The sequence below is a fragment of the Eublepharis macularius genome, chromosome 5 (assembly GCF_028583425.1).
Source record: "Eublepharis macularius isolate TG4126 chromosome 5, MPM_Emac_v1.0, whole genome shotgun sequence".
NCBI classification, from domain to species: domain Eukaryota; kingdom Metazoa; phylum Chordata; class Lepidosauria; order Squamata; family Eublepharidae; genus Eublepharis; species Eublepharis macularius.
In genome coordinates, this window is record NC_072794.1 from 23,643,189 (window position 1) to 23,667,178 (window position 23,990).

The 23,990-nt window shown below is 45.7% G+C and overlaps 1 protein-coding gene across 1 annotated transcript; it reads left to right on the top strand.

Moving 5' to 3' along the window:
- The first annotated feature begins 428 nt into the window (after positions 1 to 428).
- NTMT2 (N-terminal Xaa-Pro-Lys N-methyltransferase 2) lies at positions 429 to 23,255 on the top strand. Its single transcript, XM_054981760.1, has 4 exons — positions 429 to 591; positions 10,683 to 10,858; positions 17,966 to 18,215; positions 22,839 to 23,255. Exons 1-4 carry the CDS (start codon positions 429 to 431, stop codon positions 23,198 to 23,200), a joined length of 951 nt encoding a protein of 316 aa, XP_054837735.1. The 3' UTR covers positions 23,201 to 23,255.
- The last annotated feature ends 735 nt before the right edge of the window (positions 23,256 to 23,990 follow it).

A 23,990-nucleotide genomic window follows, 5' to 3' on the forward strand; every position in this document is an offset into this window, starting at 1 on the left:
CAAAGATCACAGTAAGGCCCTGGGAGATGAAGCCATTTGCGGCAGGTGGGAAAGGTGGCCTGCATATTGGGAAAATGCATTACTTTCTGCAGTGCCCAAGAACGAGGGAGGAGATGAACTCCTGGACAATATTCCTGCCCTTTTCAAGAAGGACTGAATGGGATTTTTAAGTGGCCACTCCGAGAGCAGATATACTTTTCCCCTGACGAAGCAATCTGGCTTTTTATCGCTTCCCAGCACCTGCTAGTTTAAGAGCCTGACACTTCGGAGATTATTCTGAGCAAGTGTTAGGAGCCACTTGCCGACGGGCACCCCCGCCGTATAGAATGACAGAAATGGTCATGATTTAAACAACGCCACCACAGCACTTGAAGAGGAAAGACAGGTCTGCTTGGCGTTGTACCCGGGCAGCGAGCACCCAGAAAACCATGGACACCGAGGAGTATAAGGGAGCCCATTTAGCGTTTAAGTCACGCTGGCACAAGACAGATGAGGAACTCTGTCGGCACAGCATGTCCTTCATTCTCCACAAGGCTATTCGGAATGATTTCTTCCAGAGTTATCTCTACTTGCTGGAGAAGCTGCCTCTAGGTGAGTAAGCCAGAAAGCCATGCGGGGTCCAAAAGCGGTGTCTTGTGTGTCTGTCTAGTTCCTCTGATCCTGCCTTTCCTCCAAGGACAGCGTACATTGTTCTCTTTCCAATTTCATCTGCACAACAACCGTGCACAGTAGGATAGGCTAAGGGTGTATGAGTGGCGTGAGGTCATCCAGTGAGCTTCATGGCTGAGGGAATTTGAATACACACAGGGTTCTGTGGTGTGTGGGCTCGTGCATGTGTATGGAATATTTGATTTCTAAAACGGTCACAGAGGTTCTGGACTCCCCTGGAATCTCCACCCTTATCCTAGATAGAAGATCATGGGGCAGCTTGGAGCTGCAGGGGTGAAAGAAACACTCAGGGCCAAGCTACAAGTGACGAATGACACTTGAACGGCAAGTGGATTGAGTGGAGGGCAAGTGAACAGGGAGAAATACACTTGCTGTTCAAGTGTCATTCGTCACTTGTAGCTTGGCCCTCTGAAACATATTTCAAATTAGTCCCACAGGAGCCCACAAATCGTTTGCCAGATAAGGCTGCAGGACTCAAGTCTAGTGACACCTTAAAGACCAACAAGATTTTCAGGGTATAAGCTTTTGAAAGTCAATGTTCCCTTCTTCAGATCTCTCCAAACCTTACACACACACCCCAAATTTTCAAACCCTTTCAAATTTCAAACCCTTTTAACAGATTTTAAGGTATCACTAGACTTGAGTCTTGCTGTTCTACTGCAGACCAACTCAGCTACCCACCTGAGATGGAATCAGGCTGCAGTTCTAGAATACTTTCCTGTGAGCAAGCCCCATCAGATAAAATGGGACTTGCTTTAGACCTTCTTAGGATTGCTCCTTGGATGTAATTCCAAAATAATTTTGATTTCAATGGGCTCAGACTGAAGTGACTGCTGTAAGCCCTGTCCCAAACCAGGCTGAGGGAGGGAGGAAGAAAATTCCAAGTAGTCCTGAAACAGATCAGCAAATCTCACCCAAGTTTGGTAACTGTGTAAAGATGTACAGGAGTGAAACAGTATTAATTACTGGTAAAATCAATAGATGGTCCTGGATATGTTTGTTGAGAAGCACATGTGACTAGGAGGAAACTCAGGGCCAAGCTAGAAGTGACGAATTACACTTGAATGGCAAGTGAACAGACTCACATGTATTCCTCCCTGTTCACTTGCGCTCCACTTGTGCTCCACTCGATCACTACGTGATCACTACGTGATCGAGTGGAGCGCAAGTGAGCAGGGAGGAATACCTGTGTGTCTGTTCACTTGCCATTCAAGTGTAATTCATCACTTCTAGCTTGGCCCTCAGAGATGTATTTAGTCTCGGCAGTGTCAAAATCTTGACTTATTCGCAAAAATATTCCCTTTTCCTGTTAAACGGCCCTTATTTGCTGGCATTTTCCTTTGCCACCCTCAGTATTAATCCAGAGGCTGAGTGTGGCTGAAACACAACTGGTGGTACAGTAACCTTGCTGAAGTTAAGCAGGTATAAGTCTGCTCACTGCCTGGATGAGAGATTCCCTGGGAGATCTGTGTATTCTGCCTTTGAGACCCATGGTGAAATAAAGGTGGTGGGTTACAATAAATTCATCGGAACATTCACAGCTGTTTTATGGTGAGTCAAACACCCACTTGAACATCATCAACTGGTACTGGCAGGACCCTTTCCCCATCCCTGTTTCCTGAGCTCCTTTTTAAGTGAATGAATGAATGTTTATTATTACGATCCAAGATCAAAAGTCAGAATCATCAACAAACATATGCATTGAATACATGTCATAAATATATAAAGATATACTAAACATAAAACACAATTCTTAATTAAAATTTGCTAAGGGAGAGCTGTGTTCTTCTGCCTAATTAAACATGCCAGGGTACAAAATTAGCTACTTTAAAAGAGATTTCATTGCATCAATCACCAAGAAGGAGTGAAATATAAAATTGATTTGATCTACTTGGATGATTGTCCATATGTGGAGTGATGTATATATTCCGAATGTTCTGATAAAACCAACATTATAAGAGGACATGCTCAATTGTTTCTACCATACATGGATAGAGACGTTTCTCATATGGGATAAAAGCATATCTCCCATCAAGAAGGGCAGATGTAAGGACATTAAATTGAGTGAGGGTAAAAGCTTTACAATGTTTGGGGAATTCCAGTATATAAAGATATGAAGATGGAACAAAGTTTCGGTTGCAATTCCCCACTGCTTGGACAAGATGGGCTTGATAACTGTCCAACTGGACAGAAATGTCCCCTAGTCTCTTTATTGTTTTAGCTCCTTGGTAGCCCACTTTTAAAGTGAGAATCCAAAGATCAGACCTAGGAGGGCCTTCTGCATCCTGGTCATATGCAGTGCCATTAAGCACCTCCCTCCAAACCTTTGTGGAGTGAATGCCCTATTCAACAGCATCCATAAATGTCATTGGGGCATCACTGTATCCACTGCATAATCTGTGATTGGTTGAGTTTACTTATGCAGTTCATTCAAGAAGATGCAGCCAGTAGGAAGGAATATTGCCCCAAAGCAGCTGCCCATTTCTCTAGCCTCCCCCCACCCCCAAATTCGAGCCACGGGCCATCAAGATCAGTATTGTCTACTCAGATTGGGAAAGTGGCTTTCCAGGGTCTCAGGCAGAAGTATTTCATGTCACCTACTACCTGGTCCTTTCAATTGGAGATGTTGGGGACTGAACCCAGGAGGACCTTCTACATGCCAAGTAGATGCTTCAGCACTGAACCAGAGCTCCTCGCGGAAGTCTGTGAGCTGGATCAGGTTTGAAGGGGACATACCAGCGCAACAGCAATGGCAGATGAGAGGAAGTAAAGGGTGTGGAGCAGGCAGTTTCCATGGGCTTAGACTGGAGTAACATTGCTTAGGTTTGCACTGTTCGTTTTCTACAGAAGAAAAATTGCAAATATACCCAATACTTGATAATGAGTTGCAAACTATTGCAGTCTATGCCACACTAACACATATTTTACTTTTTGCCATCTGAGAGGTAGGGGAAAATTTAAAATGAAGATAACGAATTCTGTAGTAAACAAAAGAGAAAATATTATTTCAACGGAAACACTTTCATACAATCACAGTATGTAGGACTGCCACCATATTTGGATATCAAGTGAAACTTTCTAACACTGAATACACTGGACATTTTAATACTGCATTATCTTTAAAACACAGTATTGCATATTGTTGCCAAAATTATTCACATCTTCACAATAAACACATTACTTAAAATACGCGTAGGAATTATCATGAATGATTTAACACTGTAGATTGATGTTTAATATAAAAAAATTTCATGCTATACATCTGGAGTAAAGCCTTGCCTTAAGCATTTCACTCATTCCAAAGGAAAACCGGAGGATTTTTTTTAGTGCTTCTCAATTTTCCACTTGACAAACTGAAAAAGTCGTAACTTTTTAATACTGTACATTTTGAGTGAAAAAATGCTGTCTTAAGAGGCATTTCTCACATTCTAGAAGGGAAAACTGTTCGCAGGAGTTTTTTTCAGCATTCCCGAAAATTTCCCATTTTTTCAGTTGGAAAAACTGGAGAGAAAAACTAGGAAGAATATTTCCCCCCAGAATTTTCTCATTTTTATTTGTTTTATATGCCTTCCAGTGGGTTCTGTAGCATACTCTGTCTGCTTGCGAGTTTTCCACCAACAGCTTTCTAGACATCTTCCAGCCCTCTTTAGGTCACCCAGCTACAGAGTTGGCTTCTGCCCAAGGGCGGGAGACGTCCACAAAAAGCAATCTTGTCAATGGCTCACACAGATTTTGCTGTGTTTGACTTTGTACTTAAAAACCTGCAAAATGTGTTTGATCCAAGGTGACAATGGGACAAAAGAAATGCCTTGTACATCACAGGTGATGACGCCTCTGCCGTACCACTTTGAATATTTTCTCCTTCCAGCTGCTGGTGTTCGTATGCCTGTATTGACACCTTTAATGGATTTTGCTGGAAATATACATGTGATTAAAAAAACCTGAGATTCTGTTTCTTTCCTAGTTGCGGTATTTGGCTATATATGAACAGCAACCATGACTGCTGCGTCATCACAATCTGGAGGTTATCTGCCACTGGTTGCCGCTATTCTGCAAGATCTTTTTATGCAGAGAATGTGAAAGTAACTCAGTAAAGGGTGTAAAACTCTTCAGGTTTGATCCTTACTGGGCTTAATATTCGCTTGCGGTATACATTTCTCCAGCATAACCTCAATGTGTAATGGATTAAAGGTTTAATAGTATCCACTCAGCAGTCGTCTTAAGCATGTGATGACAAGGAGGGCTGGGAACCCTGCTTTTGTTGGATGCAGCAAGAGCCCTGCCATGCTGTTTAGATAAAACCCAAGTGCTCGTGTTCCCTCTGCCTGCTCTGCTGCAGCTTATTTCCATTGCATTTTCCAGTGGCTTGCAAGGATGCCGTTCATATAATCAAGCCAAACAATCTTGAGGAAGGACTCAGTGGTAGAGTATCTGCTTTGTGTGCAGAAGGCTCCAGGTTCGATCCCTGGCATCTCCGTTTAAAAGAATCGGGTAGAAGGTGATGGAAAAGACCTCTACCTCAGACCTTGGGGAGCTGCTGCCAGCCAGAGTAGACACTAAGCAATGAGGACAACCACCTCTGAGTGGTGGTTCTCATTGCGTAGTAGCTAAGTTGTACTCAGAGGAGCCCCTTTGTTTTTTTGCTTAGCCGGAGTAGACAATCAAGATCTTGATATATTGTCGAAGGCTTTCACGGCCGGAGAACGATGGTTGTTGTGGATTTTCCGGGCTGCATAGCCGTGGTCTTGGCATTGTAGTTCCTGACGTTTCGTCAGCAGCTGGCGAAACGTCAGGAACTACAATGCCAAGACCACGGCTATACAGCCCGGAAAATCCACAACAACCGAGATCTTGATAGACCAAGGTTCTGGTTCAGTACCGCGCAGCTTCCTGTGTGTGTTTACATTTGAATGTCTTGCAATTAATAACTTTGCACCTTGTTCATTCAGCTTCGGATCCCTTGAATAACCCGTTTGAATTACTTGGGTTCATTCATTTGCTGGCATTCTCACACTCTGAAAATGCATTTGAGCCTCACATTCATATTTGTATCGTAGCATAGGGTTGCAAGCCTCCAGGTGGTGGCTGAGGATCTCCCGGAATTTACAAGTGATCCTCTAGCCAACAAAGATCTACTCTCCTAAAGAAAATGGCTGCTTTGGAGGGTGGTCTCTATGGCATTAAATCCTGCTGAGGTTCCTCCCTTCCCCAAATCACACCTTCCCCAGGCTCTGTCTCCAAAATCTCCAGGAATTTCCCATCCCAGAGCTGACAACTGTAAATGGGAGATAGTTGCTAATGCAGGGGGGAATGTGGAAGATAAAACATTGCCTGTCCCTCGTCCCCACCATTCTTGTCTGGGAAAGAACACAGGAGGAAAGAGTTATCTGCTACTCTCACCATGGCTTTTGGATAAATTAAGGACTTTGGGTGATCAATCACAGATCTTCCATGCCTCATCTAGTTGCATCACATTTGAAAACACCATCACAGTTGGGGGAAGAGACAGGCTACGGCATAAAGGTTCCAGACTCCGGAAATGGCAACCGATAGACAGCCGTGCCAGAACAGTTGCACGCAACAAACATGTTTTGCCAGACTGTAATGTATTATGGAAGCATGTGTGTGCGTCATGTAATTAGAAACTTATCTGGTAGGCACATTGCTACTCTGCTTGAGCTTCTAGATCTTCAACGAAATTTATGTTCTGCATTAGGATCAGCTGCTAAGCAAAGCAAGCACAGAATCATTCCTTCCATGTCTGAACTGCTGCTTGTGAGATCAGCCCCTGTAGTGTCCCACAGGCTCCATCTGTCTGTCCAGGATGCTCAAAGATAGAAATAAATTGAGTCCACTTCCAAGATCAGTGGCATCCACTACTACTACATCTACTCCTCTTGGCAAACATAGAGTAATCATTCATGTGTTGTAGGGAGATGCCATTTACTGACTGCTGTGAAGCCCTGAAGCAGCAGCTCTCTCTCGCTATGCATTAGAGCAAATCTCCTCCGGTAGGGATCATTTGGTTTCGATTAGGGATCTTGTTCTTCATTGTTCACACCTGGAAGCACCTTGGCATTGGTTCAGTGGTGAGACTGCTGGACTCCTTCCTCAAAGGGAGGGAAGTTAGTACAAGGGGAGGGGAAAAGGCCCTACTTTGGCATGGCACCTGCGGCTGAGGTCCCCTAAAGCGTGACATAGTAAATGTTAAATGTGATCCCAGCAAGACTCTTGCTTCTTCCTCGGTCGACTCAGGTCTCATCATTATCACTGACAACCCAAAACAATTTAATACAGAGATGGGAAAGGCAAATCTATAAAGCACATTTTAGATGATAAAACTTGAAGAGCGTAAAATAAGACCCCACCCAATTGATTCCTATGGTGGATATTTGGTCGCCCTTTCTGCGCAAAAAGTATTTGAATGTCCTCTTTCTGGAGGGGGAAGAGTGCTTTTGCTTGTCCAGAAAGTTACCTTTCACTAAAGCAGCTGCAGCAAAATCATTTTCTCTCCCTCTACTCTCCCACCTGATTCTAAAGGACATTTACGAGTCAACCGGTCCTACCTTAGAGGGTTCTCCCTGACCCTGGAGGCTTGGCCTTAGATGGCTTCCTTCTAGACTGACTCTCAGATATCATGACTGTAATGCCATTCATTTTACTCCATTTTTTTTAATCAAAGAGACCTTCGGGACCGCCTCTCCCCATACGTTCCCCGGAGGTCGCTTCGATCAGCCACTAAGAACTTGCTGATGGTCCCTGGCCCCAGGGAGGTCTGCCTGGCCTCTACCAGAACCAGGGCCTTCTCAGTTCTGGCTCCGACCTGGTGGAACTCTCTGTCTGAGGAAACTAGGGCCTGGCAGGATTTGTTATCTTTCCGCCGGGCCTACAAGACGGAGATGTTCCACCAGGCATTTGGTGGGGGCTAGGCTGTCCTCTCGCCGGCCATACCACTGAAGACCTTCCACCACCCATGCAGGACAATGCTGTATTTTAATATTTTATACCCGCCAATTTTAATTGTTTTGATATGATGTTTTAATGTTTTTATAATGTTTTTACTGTTTTAAGCTGTTGTTAAACCGTCCTGAGCCCGTCTGATGGGGAGGGCGGTTTAGAAATGTGATTAAATAAATAAATAAATACATACATTTATTGGGTCATATATATTCACAGGGACTTAGTTTCAAAGTACTAAATTGTACCTCACTATCTTTAGGGTTGCCAACCTTCAGGTGGTGCTTGGAGATCTGCCAAAATTACTACAGGGCTTCAGACTACAGAGATCAATTCCCTCTGGAGAAAACGGAGGCTGGACTGTAAGGCAATATATGCCACAGAGATGAGGGGTGGATCTACTATGAAACTAATGAATCTTAAACTTCGGGGCCCTAATCCTAGAGGGACCCTGAAGCAACTTTTTTTTTTAATGAGTGAATTTTTCAACAAAATTAATGGAGATTTTTAAGTGTTATTAAAATAAGGCTATTTTAGTGACAGCTTCATAAGCCAATGGGTTGAAGTACTTAATATTGACCTTACAATATGCTCTAGTGCCCGTTTCATATGGCCTCAAAATGTCCCTGTAATTGGTCAAATTTCAATTTTTTTCTCAGGGGCTTGTAGTGCCTGAACCCCCAGCTGTAAAGCTCACTGAGCGTGCCAGAATCTATTCCTAGCCTACATTTTGGCAGCTGGATCCTCGATGGATGTTGGGCCTTTGGACCTTGTTGGATGTTGCCCTGTTGTTGCTGGTTAAGAAGGGGCTCCCATAACATTTCAGGCTTCAGTGTCCCAAAAATATAGGTCCACCACTGACAGAGATTCCTTCTTTTCCCAGGCTCCACCCGAAATCTTGAATCTCCCAACCTGGAGTTGGCAACCCGTGTACTTCCACTGTCTAGATGACAATGGAATTCAGTAAGAGCAGACATTCATACCTGCCCTTCCTCTCCTATCTTTTTCTGTTTTCCTTCTGTCCCTCATTTACTGCTCCTCAGCCTTTTACCCACGTCAGACTCGTGGTACTTCCACACTAGCAGTTCTTTCTTGAATTGCCACCGTCTCCTCCTCCTCCTTCCAGGAGCAGGAAATCAAGTGTCTTCTTCAGCCAACCTCCCATCCCTACACATATATGCATGAAACTGCCTTATACCGAATCAGATCATCAGTCCATCAAGGTCAATACAGTCAACGCAGACTTTGTGGAGTAAGAGAGGAAGATGCAACAGCCGGTCCAGTGACTGCAGGAATGTCGCCTGCAAAGAGGCACCTGTTGCTGTGACTCAGTAGCTATGCCATGGACCATCTTCCTCCTTGTCCTCTTCTTCAGATGGAAGAATGGCAGCTGAACGTAAGGAGTGGGTTCCCTGCAAGGAAACCTTGATTTGGGTAACCAAGGAGAGCCTGATCTTGTCAGTTCTTGGAAGCTAAGCAGGGTCAGCCTCGGTTAGTAATTGGATGAGAGACCTCCAACCCCAAAGACCAGGGTTGCAGATGAAGGCAATGGCAAAATACCTCTGTTAGTCTCTTGCCATGAAAACCCCACCAGGGGTCACCATAAGTCAATTATGACTTGAGGGCAGGATTTCATCCCCCCCCCCCCAGCAAGGAAAGTTTCTGGGGCAGAGCAAAAATAATTCAACATGATTGTTGAGCTGTAGTAAGAGCTAAGCCATTAAAAGTATGTTTTAAGGATGCAGTGGGTGGGCAGCAGGAATTGTTCCGCCTGCTAACCAACTCCATCACCAACTATGTCACGGAGTCCTTGTTCCAGCTGGGAAATAGGAAAGCTTAAATTCAGGTATGACAGAGCGTGGGGGACTTCCCACACTTGCCCCATGAGGGATGGTGAGCAGTGGAGCAGGGAAAGTTTCCAAATTTCCATGTGTCAAAACAATATGACTTGCTTATAGCACTGCCAACTCTGAGTTAGGAAATTCCTGGAGAATTGGGGGCAGAGCTTGGGGAGGGTGGAGTCTAGGGAGGGGAGGGACCTAAACAAGGTATAATGCCGGCATATCTTCGGGACCGCCTCTCCCTGTATGTTCCCTGGAGACCGCTTTGATCAGCGGATAAATGTTTACTGGTGGTCCCCAGCCCTAAGGAAGCCCGCCTCGCTTCAGCCAGGGCCAGGACCTTTTCAGTCCTGGCCCCAGCCTGGTGGAACGCTCTGTCAATGGAGACCTGGGCCCAGCGGGACATATTATTGTTCCGCCGGGCCTGTAAGACAGAGCTGTTCCACCAGGCGTTTGGTGGTTGAAGGGGGCGGTGCCATGTCGGCCTCCCACCTTTGGGGTGGGGGAGGGTTCTCCCCACCATTGCACTTGGTTAATTTATTTCATTATTGTTTTGTATATTGATTTTAGTATTGTTGTTTTCTTGTTTTTATCGATTTTAAACTGTTCAGTGCCCAGAGCCCCTGGGATGGGCGGTATATAAATTGAAATATAAATAAATATAAAATAAAATAGATCCCATCCTCCAAAGCTGCCATTTTCTCCCTGGGAACTGATCTCTGTAAATCATTCGCAGCCCCAACGGCAGGGTTTCTGGCACTGGAGGCCAGCCTCGCATGCGCGCTCTGTGCGTGCGGCCCCGGACTGCGCGATGATGTCATCACGTGATGACATCACGCAGTGCTGCCGGCAGGTGGCTGGGGCGAAGCGAGAAGGCCGCCCATGCACCGCACACCACCCCGGCCGCCTGTTGTTCCTGGCCTGTGTCTATTGCGGCCACCCCGGGGGTGGGTGGTGGCGGCTGCGGCAGTGCAGGGCTGGCCGGCAGTGGTGCATGATGTGCGCCTCCACCCCCGGGGCCCCCTCCAGCATCCCCTCCAGCCCCACAGTGCCCGCGGCCCCGCCTCACGGCCTCAACGGTGGTGCCAGCCCTGATCATTTGTAACTCTAGGAGATCTCCAGGTCCCACCTGAAGACTGATATTCCAACTTTCTTATTTGTTCCTTAATTAGAGAACCAGCTTGATCAGTGATCATTATTCTGGTCTCTTTGCAGTCAAACTGTATGCTCTGACCAGTGAAGTCATCAATGGTGAAATGCAATTCTACGCGAGAGCCAAGCATTTCTACAAGGAGGTGCCAGCATCAGAAGAAGGCATGATGGGAGACTTCATTGAGTTGTCCAGAACAGATACTGAAGCCTCCAGAGAATTCCTTAGGGAGTTTGTAGGGGTGAGTTGTGCTACTTACATCACTGTCATACACAGTTGCCCAGGGTTCAGATTCATTTGTAGGTGGTATTGCAACATTGATTGATGCTTCCCCTCTCTGTGCCCCACCCCCAAAGCTCCCAAGGGTTGAGAGCAAAGGCCTGGCAACTCTAAAGGGACCCAGTCCTATTAGGGGGTCCAAGCTCCAGGTGGTTAATGGATCCTGCTGCTGCCGCCTATCCTCTTCCTCTTGGATAGCAGCTGCTGTTCCTGGATGCTATTGATGCTTGCTCTCCCATCTTCTACCCTGGTGGGTGAATGAAGGGAATGGGGTACAAAATCCCCTAGGCACTTGTTACCTTGGGCTTCTTTTAGGTTTCCCATTTATCTGCCCAGGATGGGGAATCACCAGTGTCCAGTCCCAATTTCCTGCCCCTCTGGAACTGAGGAGTGGGAGAAAAAAATGGTGTTCACATAATGATGCTCTAGTCTAGTCTCTATGGTAATGATCATAGAGACTAGGGGAGGCAGCCTAGAGAATCACCCAGAAGTGATATCTCATTCTTCACAAACATAGCCCTCCCCAGGTATCAGTCCCAAAATTTCCTGACATTTTTGAGGCAGTGGGGCCCATAAAATTGGAAAAGTCCATAAAACCGGACAAGTGGTGATTTTATTGGTATGATGTTTGAGTTGGGGAGGGGCCAGAAGTTATCTTTGTCTGGGTTAGGCTTGCCAGACCTGACCAGACACCCAGAGGAGTGGGTACATGGGAGGGGTGACTATTGGCAATGGCTTGATATCACTTTAAGGAAGATGCAAGAGTGACAACATCTTTTAAGGAAACTCTATGGTAAACCCATCGATTTTCCAGTATTTCCTAGAGAGGACAGGCATTGGCCCAATGACCATTTAAAAAAAATTCTCCTGCCACCATTCCAAAGGACATTGGGAGTGGGGGATCTGCTGAATATCTAGTTTGCCTCCCTTCTGAAAGACTCTATATTGGAAAACTTCCCAGTGGATTGTATTGTGTGACAAGAATGTATTCAAACTTTTCAAGTTACTTGAAAAGGAAAATTGTTTTCATAAAAGGCAACCATTCTTCTCAAAGCAAGCCAAATGAATCTGGAGAAAACAGTTTTATTCTTCAGATTTGGAATTCATCAGTTGGCTCTGAGCCAGAACCAGGATTCCGCATAATAAATCCCACTTCCAGTGTAAGTTGGTTATCTTAAATGGCTCTTAAGCAGTACTTAAACCTTTGCGCTCACTTGCTTTTGTTCAGAATGAATTTTAGCTTCCAGAGTGAACCGCTCATTGGTTTGAAAGGAGTCTGTTATTGTTGCTCATAAATAAAGGCAGAAATGTAACCGTTCTGAAGAGTTTTTTGTTTTGTTTTAACTTTTATGCATTTTGCATGATTATGCTATGAGATTTCCCCCCCTTGATTCTTTAGGATAAGTTCACACCAACAGAGTACTGGAGCAATACTGGGTTCATTTATCCTTCTCACCAAGGAAAGAACCTTTAGTATGAACTGTGGTCTATGTGCATTAAAAGAAAGCCTCGTGGATGCTATCCTGCTACCCTTTCTCACACTGGATGGAGATCGTATGAATAGGGCCTCCTCATTGAGAAATTTACTGGCTCTGGTTCATGAAACAGTGTAGCTACCTGATGGAGGACTCAACCAAAGACAAATATGGCCCATCTTGATTCCTCAATGACATGCAGCATGCAGGCTCCTACCACCTCAATTTTCCTTGGGGCCAGGCAAGGAAGTGCGTTGCCAGGGGGACACCAGTGACACTCTGGTATTTGAGCAAAACTTGATAGTTAAACCATAGAGTTCTGCCTAAATACAAGAGTGTCCCCTGTGTTCCCTGGTGATGCACTGATGTCACTTCCAAGTGTGCAAGAATTGAAACCAGCAAATTGTCAGTGACATAATGAAATTGCTGGTGAACTCCCTGCCCCCCACTGTTTACCAAGGGGGGCCTGGCAACTAGAGTTGAGAGGTCTCCTTAACCTCCTGGCAGGAGGCGGGGGGATGGCATTTTGTCTCCCAGGCTTGTTCCACATGCCTTTTCTCCTCGCTAACCTAGGGAGTATTGGGTGTGTGTGTGTGGAGACTGGGGATGGGGGATTCCCTGTCCCCACTAGGGGACTGGCAGCCCTTCTGGCAACCCTATAGAAATTTAAAGTGCCACAAGACAGGGCTCTAGTGGCAGCTTAAGGACCACCAAAACTTATCTCAGCACAAGCTTTTGTGCGTTGCAGCTGATGAATTTTACCAAATGTCCCCCGACCCACAAAATCTTATGCTGGAATAAATTCTGCTAGTCTCTGAGAGGACACTGAATTCCTGTTTTATTCTTTTGCTACAGACTAACCTTCTAGAGTAGCCCTCCACCAGGTAATCTTCAACAAAGAGGCACCCTATTTTTTGAAGTCAGTGCAATTTGAAGTTTGTAACTCTGTTTAGGATTGCATTGCAAATACCTCATTCCTCCTTCAGATTTCTAAAACAGGAAAGGGAATACCAGTGCTTTTTTAAAAAAAGATGCTGGTACTCTCATACATACAGTTGCACTGATTTCCACCAATTACCCCCGCAGGACTTGGGAAAGCCCCTAAAAGTGGTTGGTACTCAGAACTGTGAGTACCACCACCCAAAAAAGCCCTAGGTAACCAGGGCTTTTTTTCAGCAGGAACGCAGTGGAACGGAGTTCCGGAACCTCTTGAAAATGGTCACATGGCTGGTGGCCCCGCCCCCTGATCTCCAGACAGAGGGGAGGGCAATCTAAACTCCCCTCTGTCTGGAGATCAGGGGGCGGGGCCACCAGTCATGTGACCATTTTCTCTGAGGGCAAACCACTGAGTTCCACCACCTCTTTTCCCAGAAAAAAAGCCCTGTAGGTAACACTATTCAAAATGGGCTTCCACTTTGATCATGTGGTGAGAACCTCTTATTGTTCTATATCCAACCCCAGCCCTGGATATGACACCACCTTTACAATTTGGATACGGGAGCTGAGGGTTCTCTTGAGAAAATCAAATAAACTGTGTGGAATGTTTATGCCGAGACCAGGGCGATAAAGAAAGCAAAGTGCTGAAGGCAGGGATGTCTGGGGAGGCTCATTCTATAGCTACTACCAGCAATTGGATGCACCCCTGGAGTATTTTTAGCACACGCGCTGCCTGCTTGCCCCTTGTTTGACCTTAAGAATCTGCTGAATCAATCACTGAAGCAGGACCTAAGAAGCAGATGATGTACAGGCGTCTGACGTTATTTACTCTTGGTCATGTTAGAAGGAGGCTATTTAGAGCTAAACATTGATCTGGAGTTATTCCTATGACAGCCAAGTTTGCGCCAGGCGGGGCTGGATTTAGATTGTAGCTTTAATTTCATCACGCCTACTATAGGCAGGACCAACAGAGAACAAGTTTCCATGTGAATGGAATATGATTTCACCACTTGCCTCTTCCTCAGACAGAAGGTATGGGGGAGTTGCCTGGTGGGTGCAGCAAATAATGCGTGCATGCATGCGTGCTGGGGAACAAATATCCGCATGGCGCCTGGCTTTATCTTTAGCAAAGAAATTTGAGTCTCTTTATGTAAGGAACTCCATTCAGGGTAGGAAAAGAGAAAAGATAGCATTTTATTTTAACTATCTAGGCTAGGATGTCAAGAGGTGCAAGAAGCATGTCCTGCGTTCATGGCCGCAAGATGGAGAAGAAAGCAGGAAGGAAGTCCCTAAGAGTAGCAATTTGCATTACAAAGGGATAGCACCAGGGTAGCAGAAAGGAAGGATGCACAGGTCCCGGCCCTTCTGTCTTTCTGTAGTCTCCTCTGTAACCTGAGACTAGAGGACAGCATAAAAGTCCTTCACTTCGAACAAGGAGGTTAAGCAACAATGGTTGCTTCCAATGGGCAACCATTGACAATGTGAGTTAACCCATACAAGGAGCAAACCGACCCAATGTTTCTTGCTACTTTAGGTGAATTTTGCTGCCACCCCATGACTTCTTATATGGTGAACAACATAAAAAACAGCTTGTAACAATTTAAACGTGGTTAAAATGTCAACGGGAAATCTCAGAGAGCAATAAAAATGCGATCACATAAAACAAAAGCGTCATCATCAAAACTTGGGATTTAATTTAAAAAATGACTAAATAACTTTGGTCCGGAAAAGAATCAGCCCTACAATAAGAGCAAGAATATGAGATTTGTATGGGAGTGAACAGAGCACAGAAATGTTCAGATCAATGCTTGATGCCTTTGAAGCGATGCTTTTTTTATATTATTAAACTGAATGTATCTGGCTGAAGAAGAAGCAACACAAGAGGTCTGATCAGTTCCCCTGGACAACTGTCTCCATGTTCCTTTAATTTATGCAGCTCAATTGATCTTAGAAAAATAATTAAATTTAAAATAATACCTGGAACAACTAGATTGTATCAGCATTTCTGATTACTATATATACACAATCTTGTGTTTTTAACAATGCACCGTCCTTTAGAAGTCACCAAACTCCAGATTTGGGTTCCATTTTAAACTGTGTTTTCTAATTGAATTTAGGTAGCCCCTCATCCCTTTCTCAGATTCTGAGGAAGTGACCTCAGAATGATTAGCAGACCAGACCTTGCCAAGTCTTAAGATAGCAGTTCCGTTTCTACACTACTCACCTTTTGCAACGTCGTGCAAAACTTGCACGTGAAGACGCTATCTTCTGGTTCTTTTTCACAACGTTGCACCATGTTCCGGATGCCCAGGAGACGTTCCAGCCCCACCCAAACACTTTCCTCCTTCACTGTGCATAGGCCCATCAACTGTCTGTCCTAAAAAGACAGGGTCTCAAATGCATAGTGACTTACCTGGGCTTTCTGTCTTGCAACTCTAGACTAATGCTGAAACTCCTGAGTTATCACAGATTAGCACTGCCGTCCTAAGCAAAGTTACAACCTTCTGAATCCATTGAAGCCAACCTGCTTAGAAAGGTGTAACGCTGCTCAGGATAGCACTGCAATTCATTTTTGTTATTTATTAAAATACTTATACCCCACCTTTTCCATGTGGCTCAATGTGGCTTACAATTCTAAAATGAAACCCATGCGTGACTGAGGCCAGTAACGGGGAAGTCAACCACAAGAGGAGACAGGCACACTAGCAACCTGGGCTCACGGGCAGGCATGGGCATGGCCCACCTGGGCACACTTTGGTGGGAAGTGAGAACAGCCCTGGAGAGACCCATCAGATGAGTGTTGGCCTGTGTTTGCAAGTGCAGCACTGACCTGAGAAAGTGTGCCCCTGGGTTGGAGGCATCACATAGAGTAGAGGCATGGCCTGTGGTTAAGGAGGGCTTTAAAAGCCATCTGGCAGCATAGCTAGGGGTGGCTAGGAGTAAACTGGGATGATTAACCCACTGGGTAGGGAATGCAAGAACTCATCCTACCTCTGTACTCAATAAAGCCTACTGTTCAGGAGTCTACTCATTTGTCCAGGCAGAGGAACATGGATGGGTGGCATCTACCTAGTCTTCTACAAAAGCTGAACTGGCTGAAACCTAGAAGCCCATGGCAGCAGCAAACCTACCCTCTGGCCCCATACCATGAACAATATGATAAAACTCCATTAACCCTCCCATGAAATGCCTGCAGTTCAAATCTCATTAAAAGCCCAAGCAAATAGAATTGCCTTTTCAACACTTTCAAGGAAGCCTCCCCCCTTACCTCCATTACATACAGCGCAAGCCACTTCTGAAAAAGAGACTGCAGTCTGGAAGTTGCCAAGCGAGCAACTGGAAGACGGCAGCTAGACTAGAGGACCACAACTGGCACAAGGGGATGTGTTGTATCCTGTCCTAGTATTTCCCCTGTAGACATTGGCCGGAAGCAGGAAAACTGCTGTGGTCAGGTCACTTCTTTCTGTGCAGGGGCACAGCTGCCACATCAACTGGTTGGCAAAAGGGACTTGGAGCTATGGCTGCCACTTGGGCCTCCAAAGGTAAGGCTGGATATTAAAATACCCCCAAACTGCAGACACGATCCATTAGGGGGATGCTGCTCCATCCCAAATAGTTGTTGATCTAAACATGCTGGCAAGCAACTTTGAAGTGAGCAGAAATCTTGAGATGCTGGCACTGGTAATTGACACGATCTGTATCCGGGTTCCACAAGAAATCTGATAGAACAGACTTTCGAGTCAAATCTTTAGTAAGAATGTAGGTGTCTTGGGAACTACGTTACCCAGCATACTCCTGGCATCTCAAATGCTGTTGAAATTGTTTCTGAGATGTTGGAGCATAGGAATAGAAAAGGAAGGAGGCAGGGATAATCTTGCCTCCTTTTGTCTGTTGGTCAATTGGCCGAATACTGCCACCACTGCTTGCTTCTACTGTAGCAATCCAGTTAGATTGGGGGGAAGAAGAAAGGAAGAGAGAAGGAAGAACTTCTTCAACTTGCATAGACAGTCTGATCTGACAAATTCAGGATTATAATTCATAAGCCACTGAAGTTGATATTCCAGAGCAAGAAATCTTTGTTATGGTGGCATCTCTGTTATTACTTAGTCAAAATATAGTCTTTATAAAGTGATTCTTTGAAAACTTCTGGGGATGAAACTAGGTCTCAAAAAACAATGCTCAAAGAAAAAAAAATGCACACCTCTAGTGGTATGACTCTAGTGGTATGTAACAGCTGAACTATGAAATATGAAGTCCCTGGTTCAAATGGCACTTGTGCCATAAATTCACTCACCATCTCACATCCTCAGACCTTTCTAATTTATAAGATGAGAAGTACAATCTTGAACTACCTTTGAGTTGTTGTGGAGCATACTAAGACTAACTATGGCCGTTTCCACACGGCTTACCTTCTTCCGGAAAACAGAATCTTCATGCGCAAAATCGCACTAGGAATATGCTGTTATTGCGGGAAATCGAGCAAGAAGACACTGTCTTCTGTGATAACAGCATCTTCTCGTGTGATAATGGCATCTTCCTGCGTGATTTTGCGTGGGAAGACGCTGTTTTCCGGAAGAAGGTAAGCCGTGTGGAAACGGCCTATATAAGGAGTTTTGAACTCTCAATATTTGCCCTTGTTGTTTTTATGCTCTCTACAGGGCCCTGGCAAAGCCAGCACCGACTTTGCCCTTGACTGTGGCTCAGGAATTGGTCGGGTCAGCAAATATGTCCTTCTTCCTTTCTTCAAGCACGTAGAGCTGGTGGACATGATGGAGAATTTTCTGGCAGAAGCCCAGAACTATTTGCGTGGCCAGGAAAAAAAAGTCAACATGTATTATTGTTGTGGGCTCCAGGATTTCACGCCAATACCCAAAAAGTATGATGTCATCTGGATTCAGTGGGTTTCAGGTCAGTCTTTTTTTGACAACAGGTAAAAATGACAGAGGAACAGAAATAATTGCTGGGCTGCTTAGCAGTTAATGCTGCTAAGTGACAAAATAGGTAGTAATGCACTAACTGAAAGTTCACCTGTTGCCTCCGCATTTTCTCTTATGACTTGGACAGACTATTATTGTGTTGTGTAAATTCAGGATGAGGGTCAGCTGGTAGAACACGGGCTGGTAAGAGAGAATCCAGTAAATCTAACTGAGAGAACAGCTAAACTGCAATATCCAGATCAGAAGCAGATGGAGGGGAAGGCTGGGACCATGTCAGAGGCATAAGCATTTCAGGACAAGCTATACCCTGCATTATATGGCAGCCAGCATGCATTTGCTGCTCAAAAAGAATTCACAGCCTATGCTGATTGCCTGATTATGTACCTGGGTTTGCCCTATTGACACTTTACGTTTTAAGGATTCCACCTATATCATTTTAGGTGTGAGTCTTAAAAAACATAACGTGTGAAGTGGTTCCGATTGATATGAACAGGGTGACCCTTGAATGAATAGAGGACAACACCAACTGAAACAGAGAACAGAGCCACATCTTTGCATATGCAGAGTTCTTGTTCACTCTGAGAGTAGCAATAAAGATTTTTTTCTCTTGCAACTCCCTCCGACCCCAACAATGAATTAGCATCTGTTTAGGATTAGAGGACTGAAGTTCCATGTAGGTCCTGTCCTAGAGCCTACCTTACTAGAATATATAACTAGAATATAACTACCAAATTTGATTCACCCACTTCAGGCTTGCTGAAGAGAAGGAATACTAAAAACTAAAGACTGATATGGGGAGAACATTGGAAGGGAGAAGGCAGAGATTAAGCTAGACCAATCACGAACTGGTAGACTGTGCAAGGGAAATTTAAAGATCATCCGTGACATAGAATTGCTCCGTGGAAGAGGTATACATGTGGAACACCATGGAATGCGTGATCTTCCAGCATTGTTGGTTTCTGCTGAATATTTTCTGGAAAATGTGCACTAGTTTCACATTCCATCCAAATACGTTCTCCAAACATTTTCCTTCATGGTATGTATCTCTGTCAATAATCTTAAATGAAAACAGAAATAACAGAACAAACTGTATGTGGAGGAAAAGTAATAAAATTACCAGTTAAATATGCAAAACTACTTAATAGTAATGTATTTAAGTACGAGAGGAAAAAGTCAACAATAGGGGTGTGCAAGCCAAAAAATTTCGGCTAAAGCCGAAAGCTGAAAGCCAAAAGAAGAATCTCTTTCGAATAAGCCGAAAGCCGAAACGGCCAGCCGTTTCGGCTTTCGGCTTTCAGCTTTGTTTCGGCTTTGTTTCGGCTTTCGGCTTTCAGCTTTTCAATGGGAAAATGCCTCCGTCTTCCCGGACGTCTGGGGGAGGCATTTTCCCACCGAATCAGCCCAAAATTGGTGGGGACCTTCCTCTAACCCCTCTCTAAAAAACCCCCAAGTTTTAGACCGATTGGACTTTGGGGGGCCAAGTTATGGCCCCCCAAAGCAGGTCCCCCTATCCTCCCATAAGAAAGCGAAGGAGCAGCATATTGTTAGCATGCTGCTGCTCATCTTCTTCATTATTTCCTATGGGGAAAAAATGAAGAAGCAGGCTTCCTTTGCCAGGGGTGGCATTTTGCATGCAAAATGCCCCCTTACCCTTAGGGGCCCTTCTCCCACCCTTCCTCCCACCCCCCACCAAGGCTCAGCCTGCTCCCACTTGGGGGGGGCATTTCATGGCCTCCCCAAGTAGGTGCTCTTTTCTCTACCACTGACAGCTGGGGGAGGCTTGTCTTGCCAGGGGTGGCATTTTGCATGCAAAATGCCCCCCAGCCCTCAGGGGCCCTTCTCCCACCCCTCCTCCCACCCCCCACCAAGGCTCAGCCTGCTCCCACTTGGGGGGGGCATTTCATGGCCTCCCCATTAGGTCCTCTCAGCCCCTAAAGTCCACCCCTTACAGCCCCACACAAACCCAATTCCCCCCCAGCTGCCACACACAGACCCAAATCCCCACATTAGCCCCTCACAGACCCAAATCCACCCCCACCTGCCCCAGGAACAGGCTGGCAAAGGCCAGCCCTCTCCCTTTGTCCCCTATGCTGGGAACTTCTAAACTCTCTTTCCCTGGGCAATTCTGCACAGCCCAGGGGTGCCACAATGGTGGGCACACTTCTGAGTGCCAGCTGGTCCCTGTGAAAGAGCACCTGAACCACAGACACCCTCCCTCAAATTCCCCCACCACCTACAGAGATGGCTGGCCAGCCAGCCCCATTGTTCCCTATGATGGGAACCAACTGCACAACAAAGAATAAAACACGAACAACACAAAATAAAGTTTTTTAAAAATTATTTTCTCCCTTTCAAAGTACAAGTAGGCAAAGCATTATGACACATTACACCAGCAGTCCCCCACACAGAAAAATTAACACAACTCACTTAACATCAGAGAATCACAAAAGCACAATTCCTGTCAAAAACACTTTATTTCTTGAACAGCTTTAGGATACACAGCAGGGGGGCGCACCAAAGGGCATGGCAGCAGTATCTTGCACAAAAATAACACAACTCCCTTAACATCAGAGAATCACAAAAGCACAATTCCTGTCAAAAACACTTTATTTCTTGAACAGCTTTAGGATACACAGCAGGGGGGCGCACCAAAGGGCATGGCAGCAGTATCTTGCACAAAAATAACACAACTCCCTTAACATCAGAGAATCACAAAAGCACAATTCCTGTCAAAAACACTTTATTTCTTGAACAGCTTTAGGATACACAGCAGGGGGGTGCACCAAAGGGCATGATAGAAGTGTACTACACAAAATAATACAACCCACTTCACCGTTTTTGACAGCAGTTGTGTTTGTGTGATTCTCTGATGTGAAGTGAGTTGTGTTATTTTTATGTAGTACACTGCTTTCATGCCCTGTTGTGCCTTCCTACTGTGTAACCTAAAGCAGTTAAGGAAATAAAGTGCTTTTGACAGCAATATTTTGGGGTGATTCTCTGATGTTAAGTGAGTTGTGTGCCCACGGAGGCATTTTCCCATTGAAAAGCTGAAAGAAAGCCGAAAGAAGCCGAAACGTTTCGGCTAGCCGAAAGAAGCCGAAACACTTTTGTTTTGGCTTTCTTTCGGCATTCAGAAAGCCGAAACGCACATCCCTAGTCAACAACATAATCCAAACATAGTCAAAGCATACATTCACTCAAAGTAAGCCGTTCCAAAGCACTGAGAGCGCAAACATATAGTTAAAGTCCACCAAAGGAACTGGTTCTGAATAAGGATCAGTCCGAAAGGAGTCAATAAAGTAAATAAATGTAATAAAGCCAATAGTAATCCTTCCATTATCTTAAGTGGATGTGAAGAATGTTGCAAAAAGCAGAATGTCCCAAAGACATGCCTGGCCACCCTACAACCAGGGCCGGCAGTATTGCCTTGTTGTTTCGTCAAGAGACATCTTCAGGGGCGGAAACACATATCACCAATGAAACATCCTAGATAGTCTTTTCGGCAAGTCAAGCATAAAAGTTAACAAGTTTGCATTTCTTCTCCCTTGTCTCCCCGGCATCGGGTCAGTGAGCGGGGGCGGCCAGTTTAAACCAGCCCTCCCGTGGCCGCTGCCTCCTCTTCACCTGATGCCAGGGAGACGGGGGAGTCTCTCTGTCTCCCTGGCATCTGGTCAGCAGTGCCGCCTTCGCCCGCTGCTGATGGGGCCAGGGAACTCCCTGGCCCCATCAGCAGTGGGCAAACGGAGCACCTGGCGGCAGGGTGCAGGCTTAAGCCTACCTCCCTGCCACTGCCTTCGCCCTCTGCTGCCGGGTCCAGGGAACTCCATGGCCCCATCAGCAGCAGGCAAATGGAGCGCCTGGTGGTGGGGTGCAGGCTTAAGCCTACCTACCCTCTGCTGCCTTCGCCTGCTGCTGACGGGGCCTCATCAGTGGGCGAATGGAGCACCTGGTGGCAGGGTGCAGGCTTAAGCCTACTGCCCTGCCATTCTCTTCACTCAATGCGAGAGGGGTGAGAGAATCTCCCTGACCCTCTTGCATCAGGAAAGCAGTGCCACCAGGCTGCTGCACCTGGTGCGAGAGGGGCAGGGAGATTCCCTTGCCCTTCTCGCACTGGGTGCAGTAATCGCGGTGATGCCCGCTTGGGCACAGTGGTGCCCCTGAAGAGCAGCTGATTCGGGGGTTTAAATGCCCCTTTCTGTGCCACTGCGGAGCAGCACGGAAGGGGGCATTTTAAGCCCCGCAGCCTGCACTCAGCCGCTCATCGGGGAAACCCCCGACGAGGAGCTGATTCAGGGGTTTAAATGCCCCTTTCCGTGCCACTGCACAGCGGCAGGGAAACGGGCATTTAAACTCCTTGATCCGAAGCTTCCCGAAGCTATACAAATAGCTTAGGGAATCTTTGATTCAGGGTTTCCGAAATGGACCCAGCATACTGGGGCCATTTCAGAAATCTCGAATCTTTGCGAATCAGGTCTGATTCAGGTATTTCTCCCGAATTGTAAACCCGAATCACACATCCCTAGTGACAAAGCTCATATGTTGAATCCCCTGAATCAGTGATAGATATAATCCTGACCTGCTTTGTGCCCCACAGGAAATCTGACAGATAAGGACTTGCTAGGGTTCCTTATCCGCTGCCAGAACGGCTTGAAGGAAAATGGCATCATCATCCTCAAGGACAATGTGGCTCGCCAAGGCTGTGTCTTGGATCAGATGGACAGCAGCGTGATCCGAGATCTCAACATCCTCCGGAGCCTTATTGAAAAGAGTGGACTCACCATCCTAAGACAGGAAAGGCAAAAGGGCTTTCCGGAGACGTGTGTGCCTGTCTGGATGATAGCCATGCAGAAGAATCCCATGCACCCCAGAAATGGGGTGACTGAAATGGGTCTGGAACTCAAGGACTTTGAGTCAAGAGAGAGACACTCAGAAGTGGCCCATGGTAAACCCCGTTAACACCAGCCTACATTAACGTAATCATAAGAAACGATTACAAAATGGTCACAAGAGCAAGCGGTCAGTCAGTTTTTCAAGTCAATAAGTCTTACTTCCAAACAGTTCTCTCTAGATGATCCTTCTATGGTACAGCTTTTTCATGCTCGACCTAAAGAAACACAACATAGTTCTAAAAATATGTTCTTGGAAATAAGTCCAATTCGTTTCACCGAAACTCACTGAAGCTAAATTCACATAACCAACATGCAGGTCCAGTTTTACTGGCCACGCAAGGAAGCAATCGTTGGATTGCTGCATCTTTCCATCGCCCACTTGCAGGTCAACCCATGACAAATTGCAACCTACGTATCGGCAAATCTCCCAGATCCTGTGACTTGGCCATACATGTGCTTAGCATTTATACTTAAGTTCTTTTGACAGACAAGTCAGGGGGACTTCAGTTTCTATGCTGAGATAGAGGGCATGCTTCCCCTTGTGGATGCAATGCTCCACTGAGTATTGTGTGGGAAGGGAAAGCAGAAAGGGGTTGTGCGTTCCTTCACCCCACCTCCAAATGCATTACATAAAGACAACATGGGGCTCTCTGTGGAGCATAAATAATTTAAAATATTTCTATCCTTTGCCAATTGCCTTTAAAGGTTTGAACTTCCAGGGTGTGGGCTATTTCTGGTTTGCGAACATCATGGTTCTTTGTGCTGTTCCTAAACTGAGGCATATAAAGCATGCATTAAATGGGAGAACATCAATGTGGTCACTTAGGGGAACACAGAGATTGGTATTGGGCACAGAA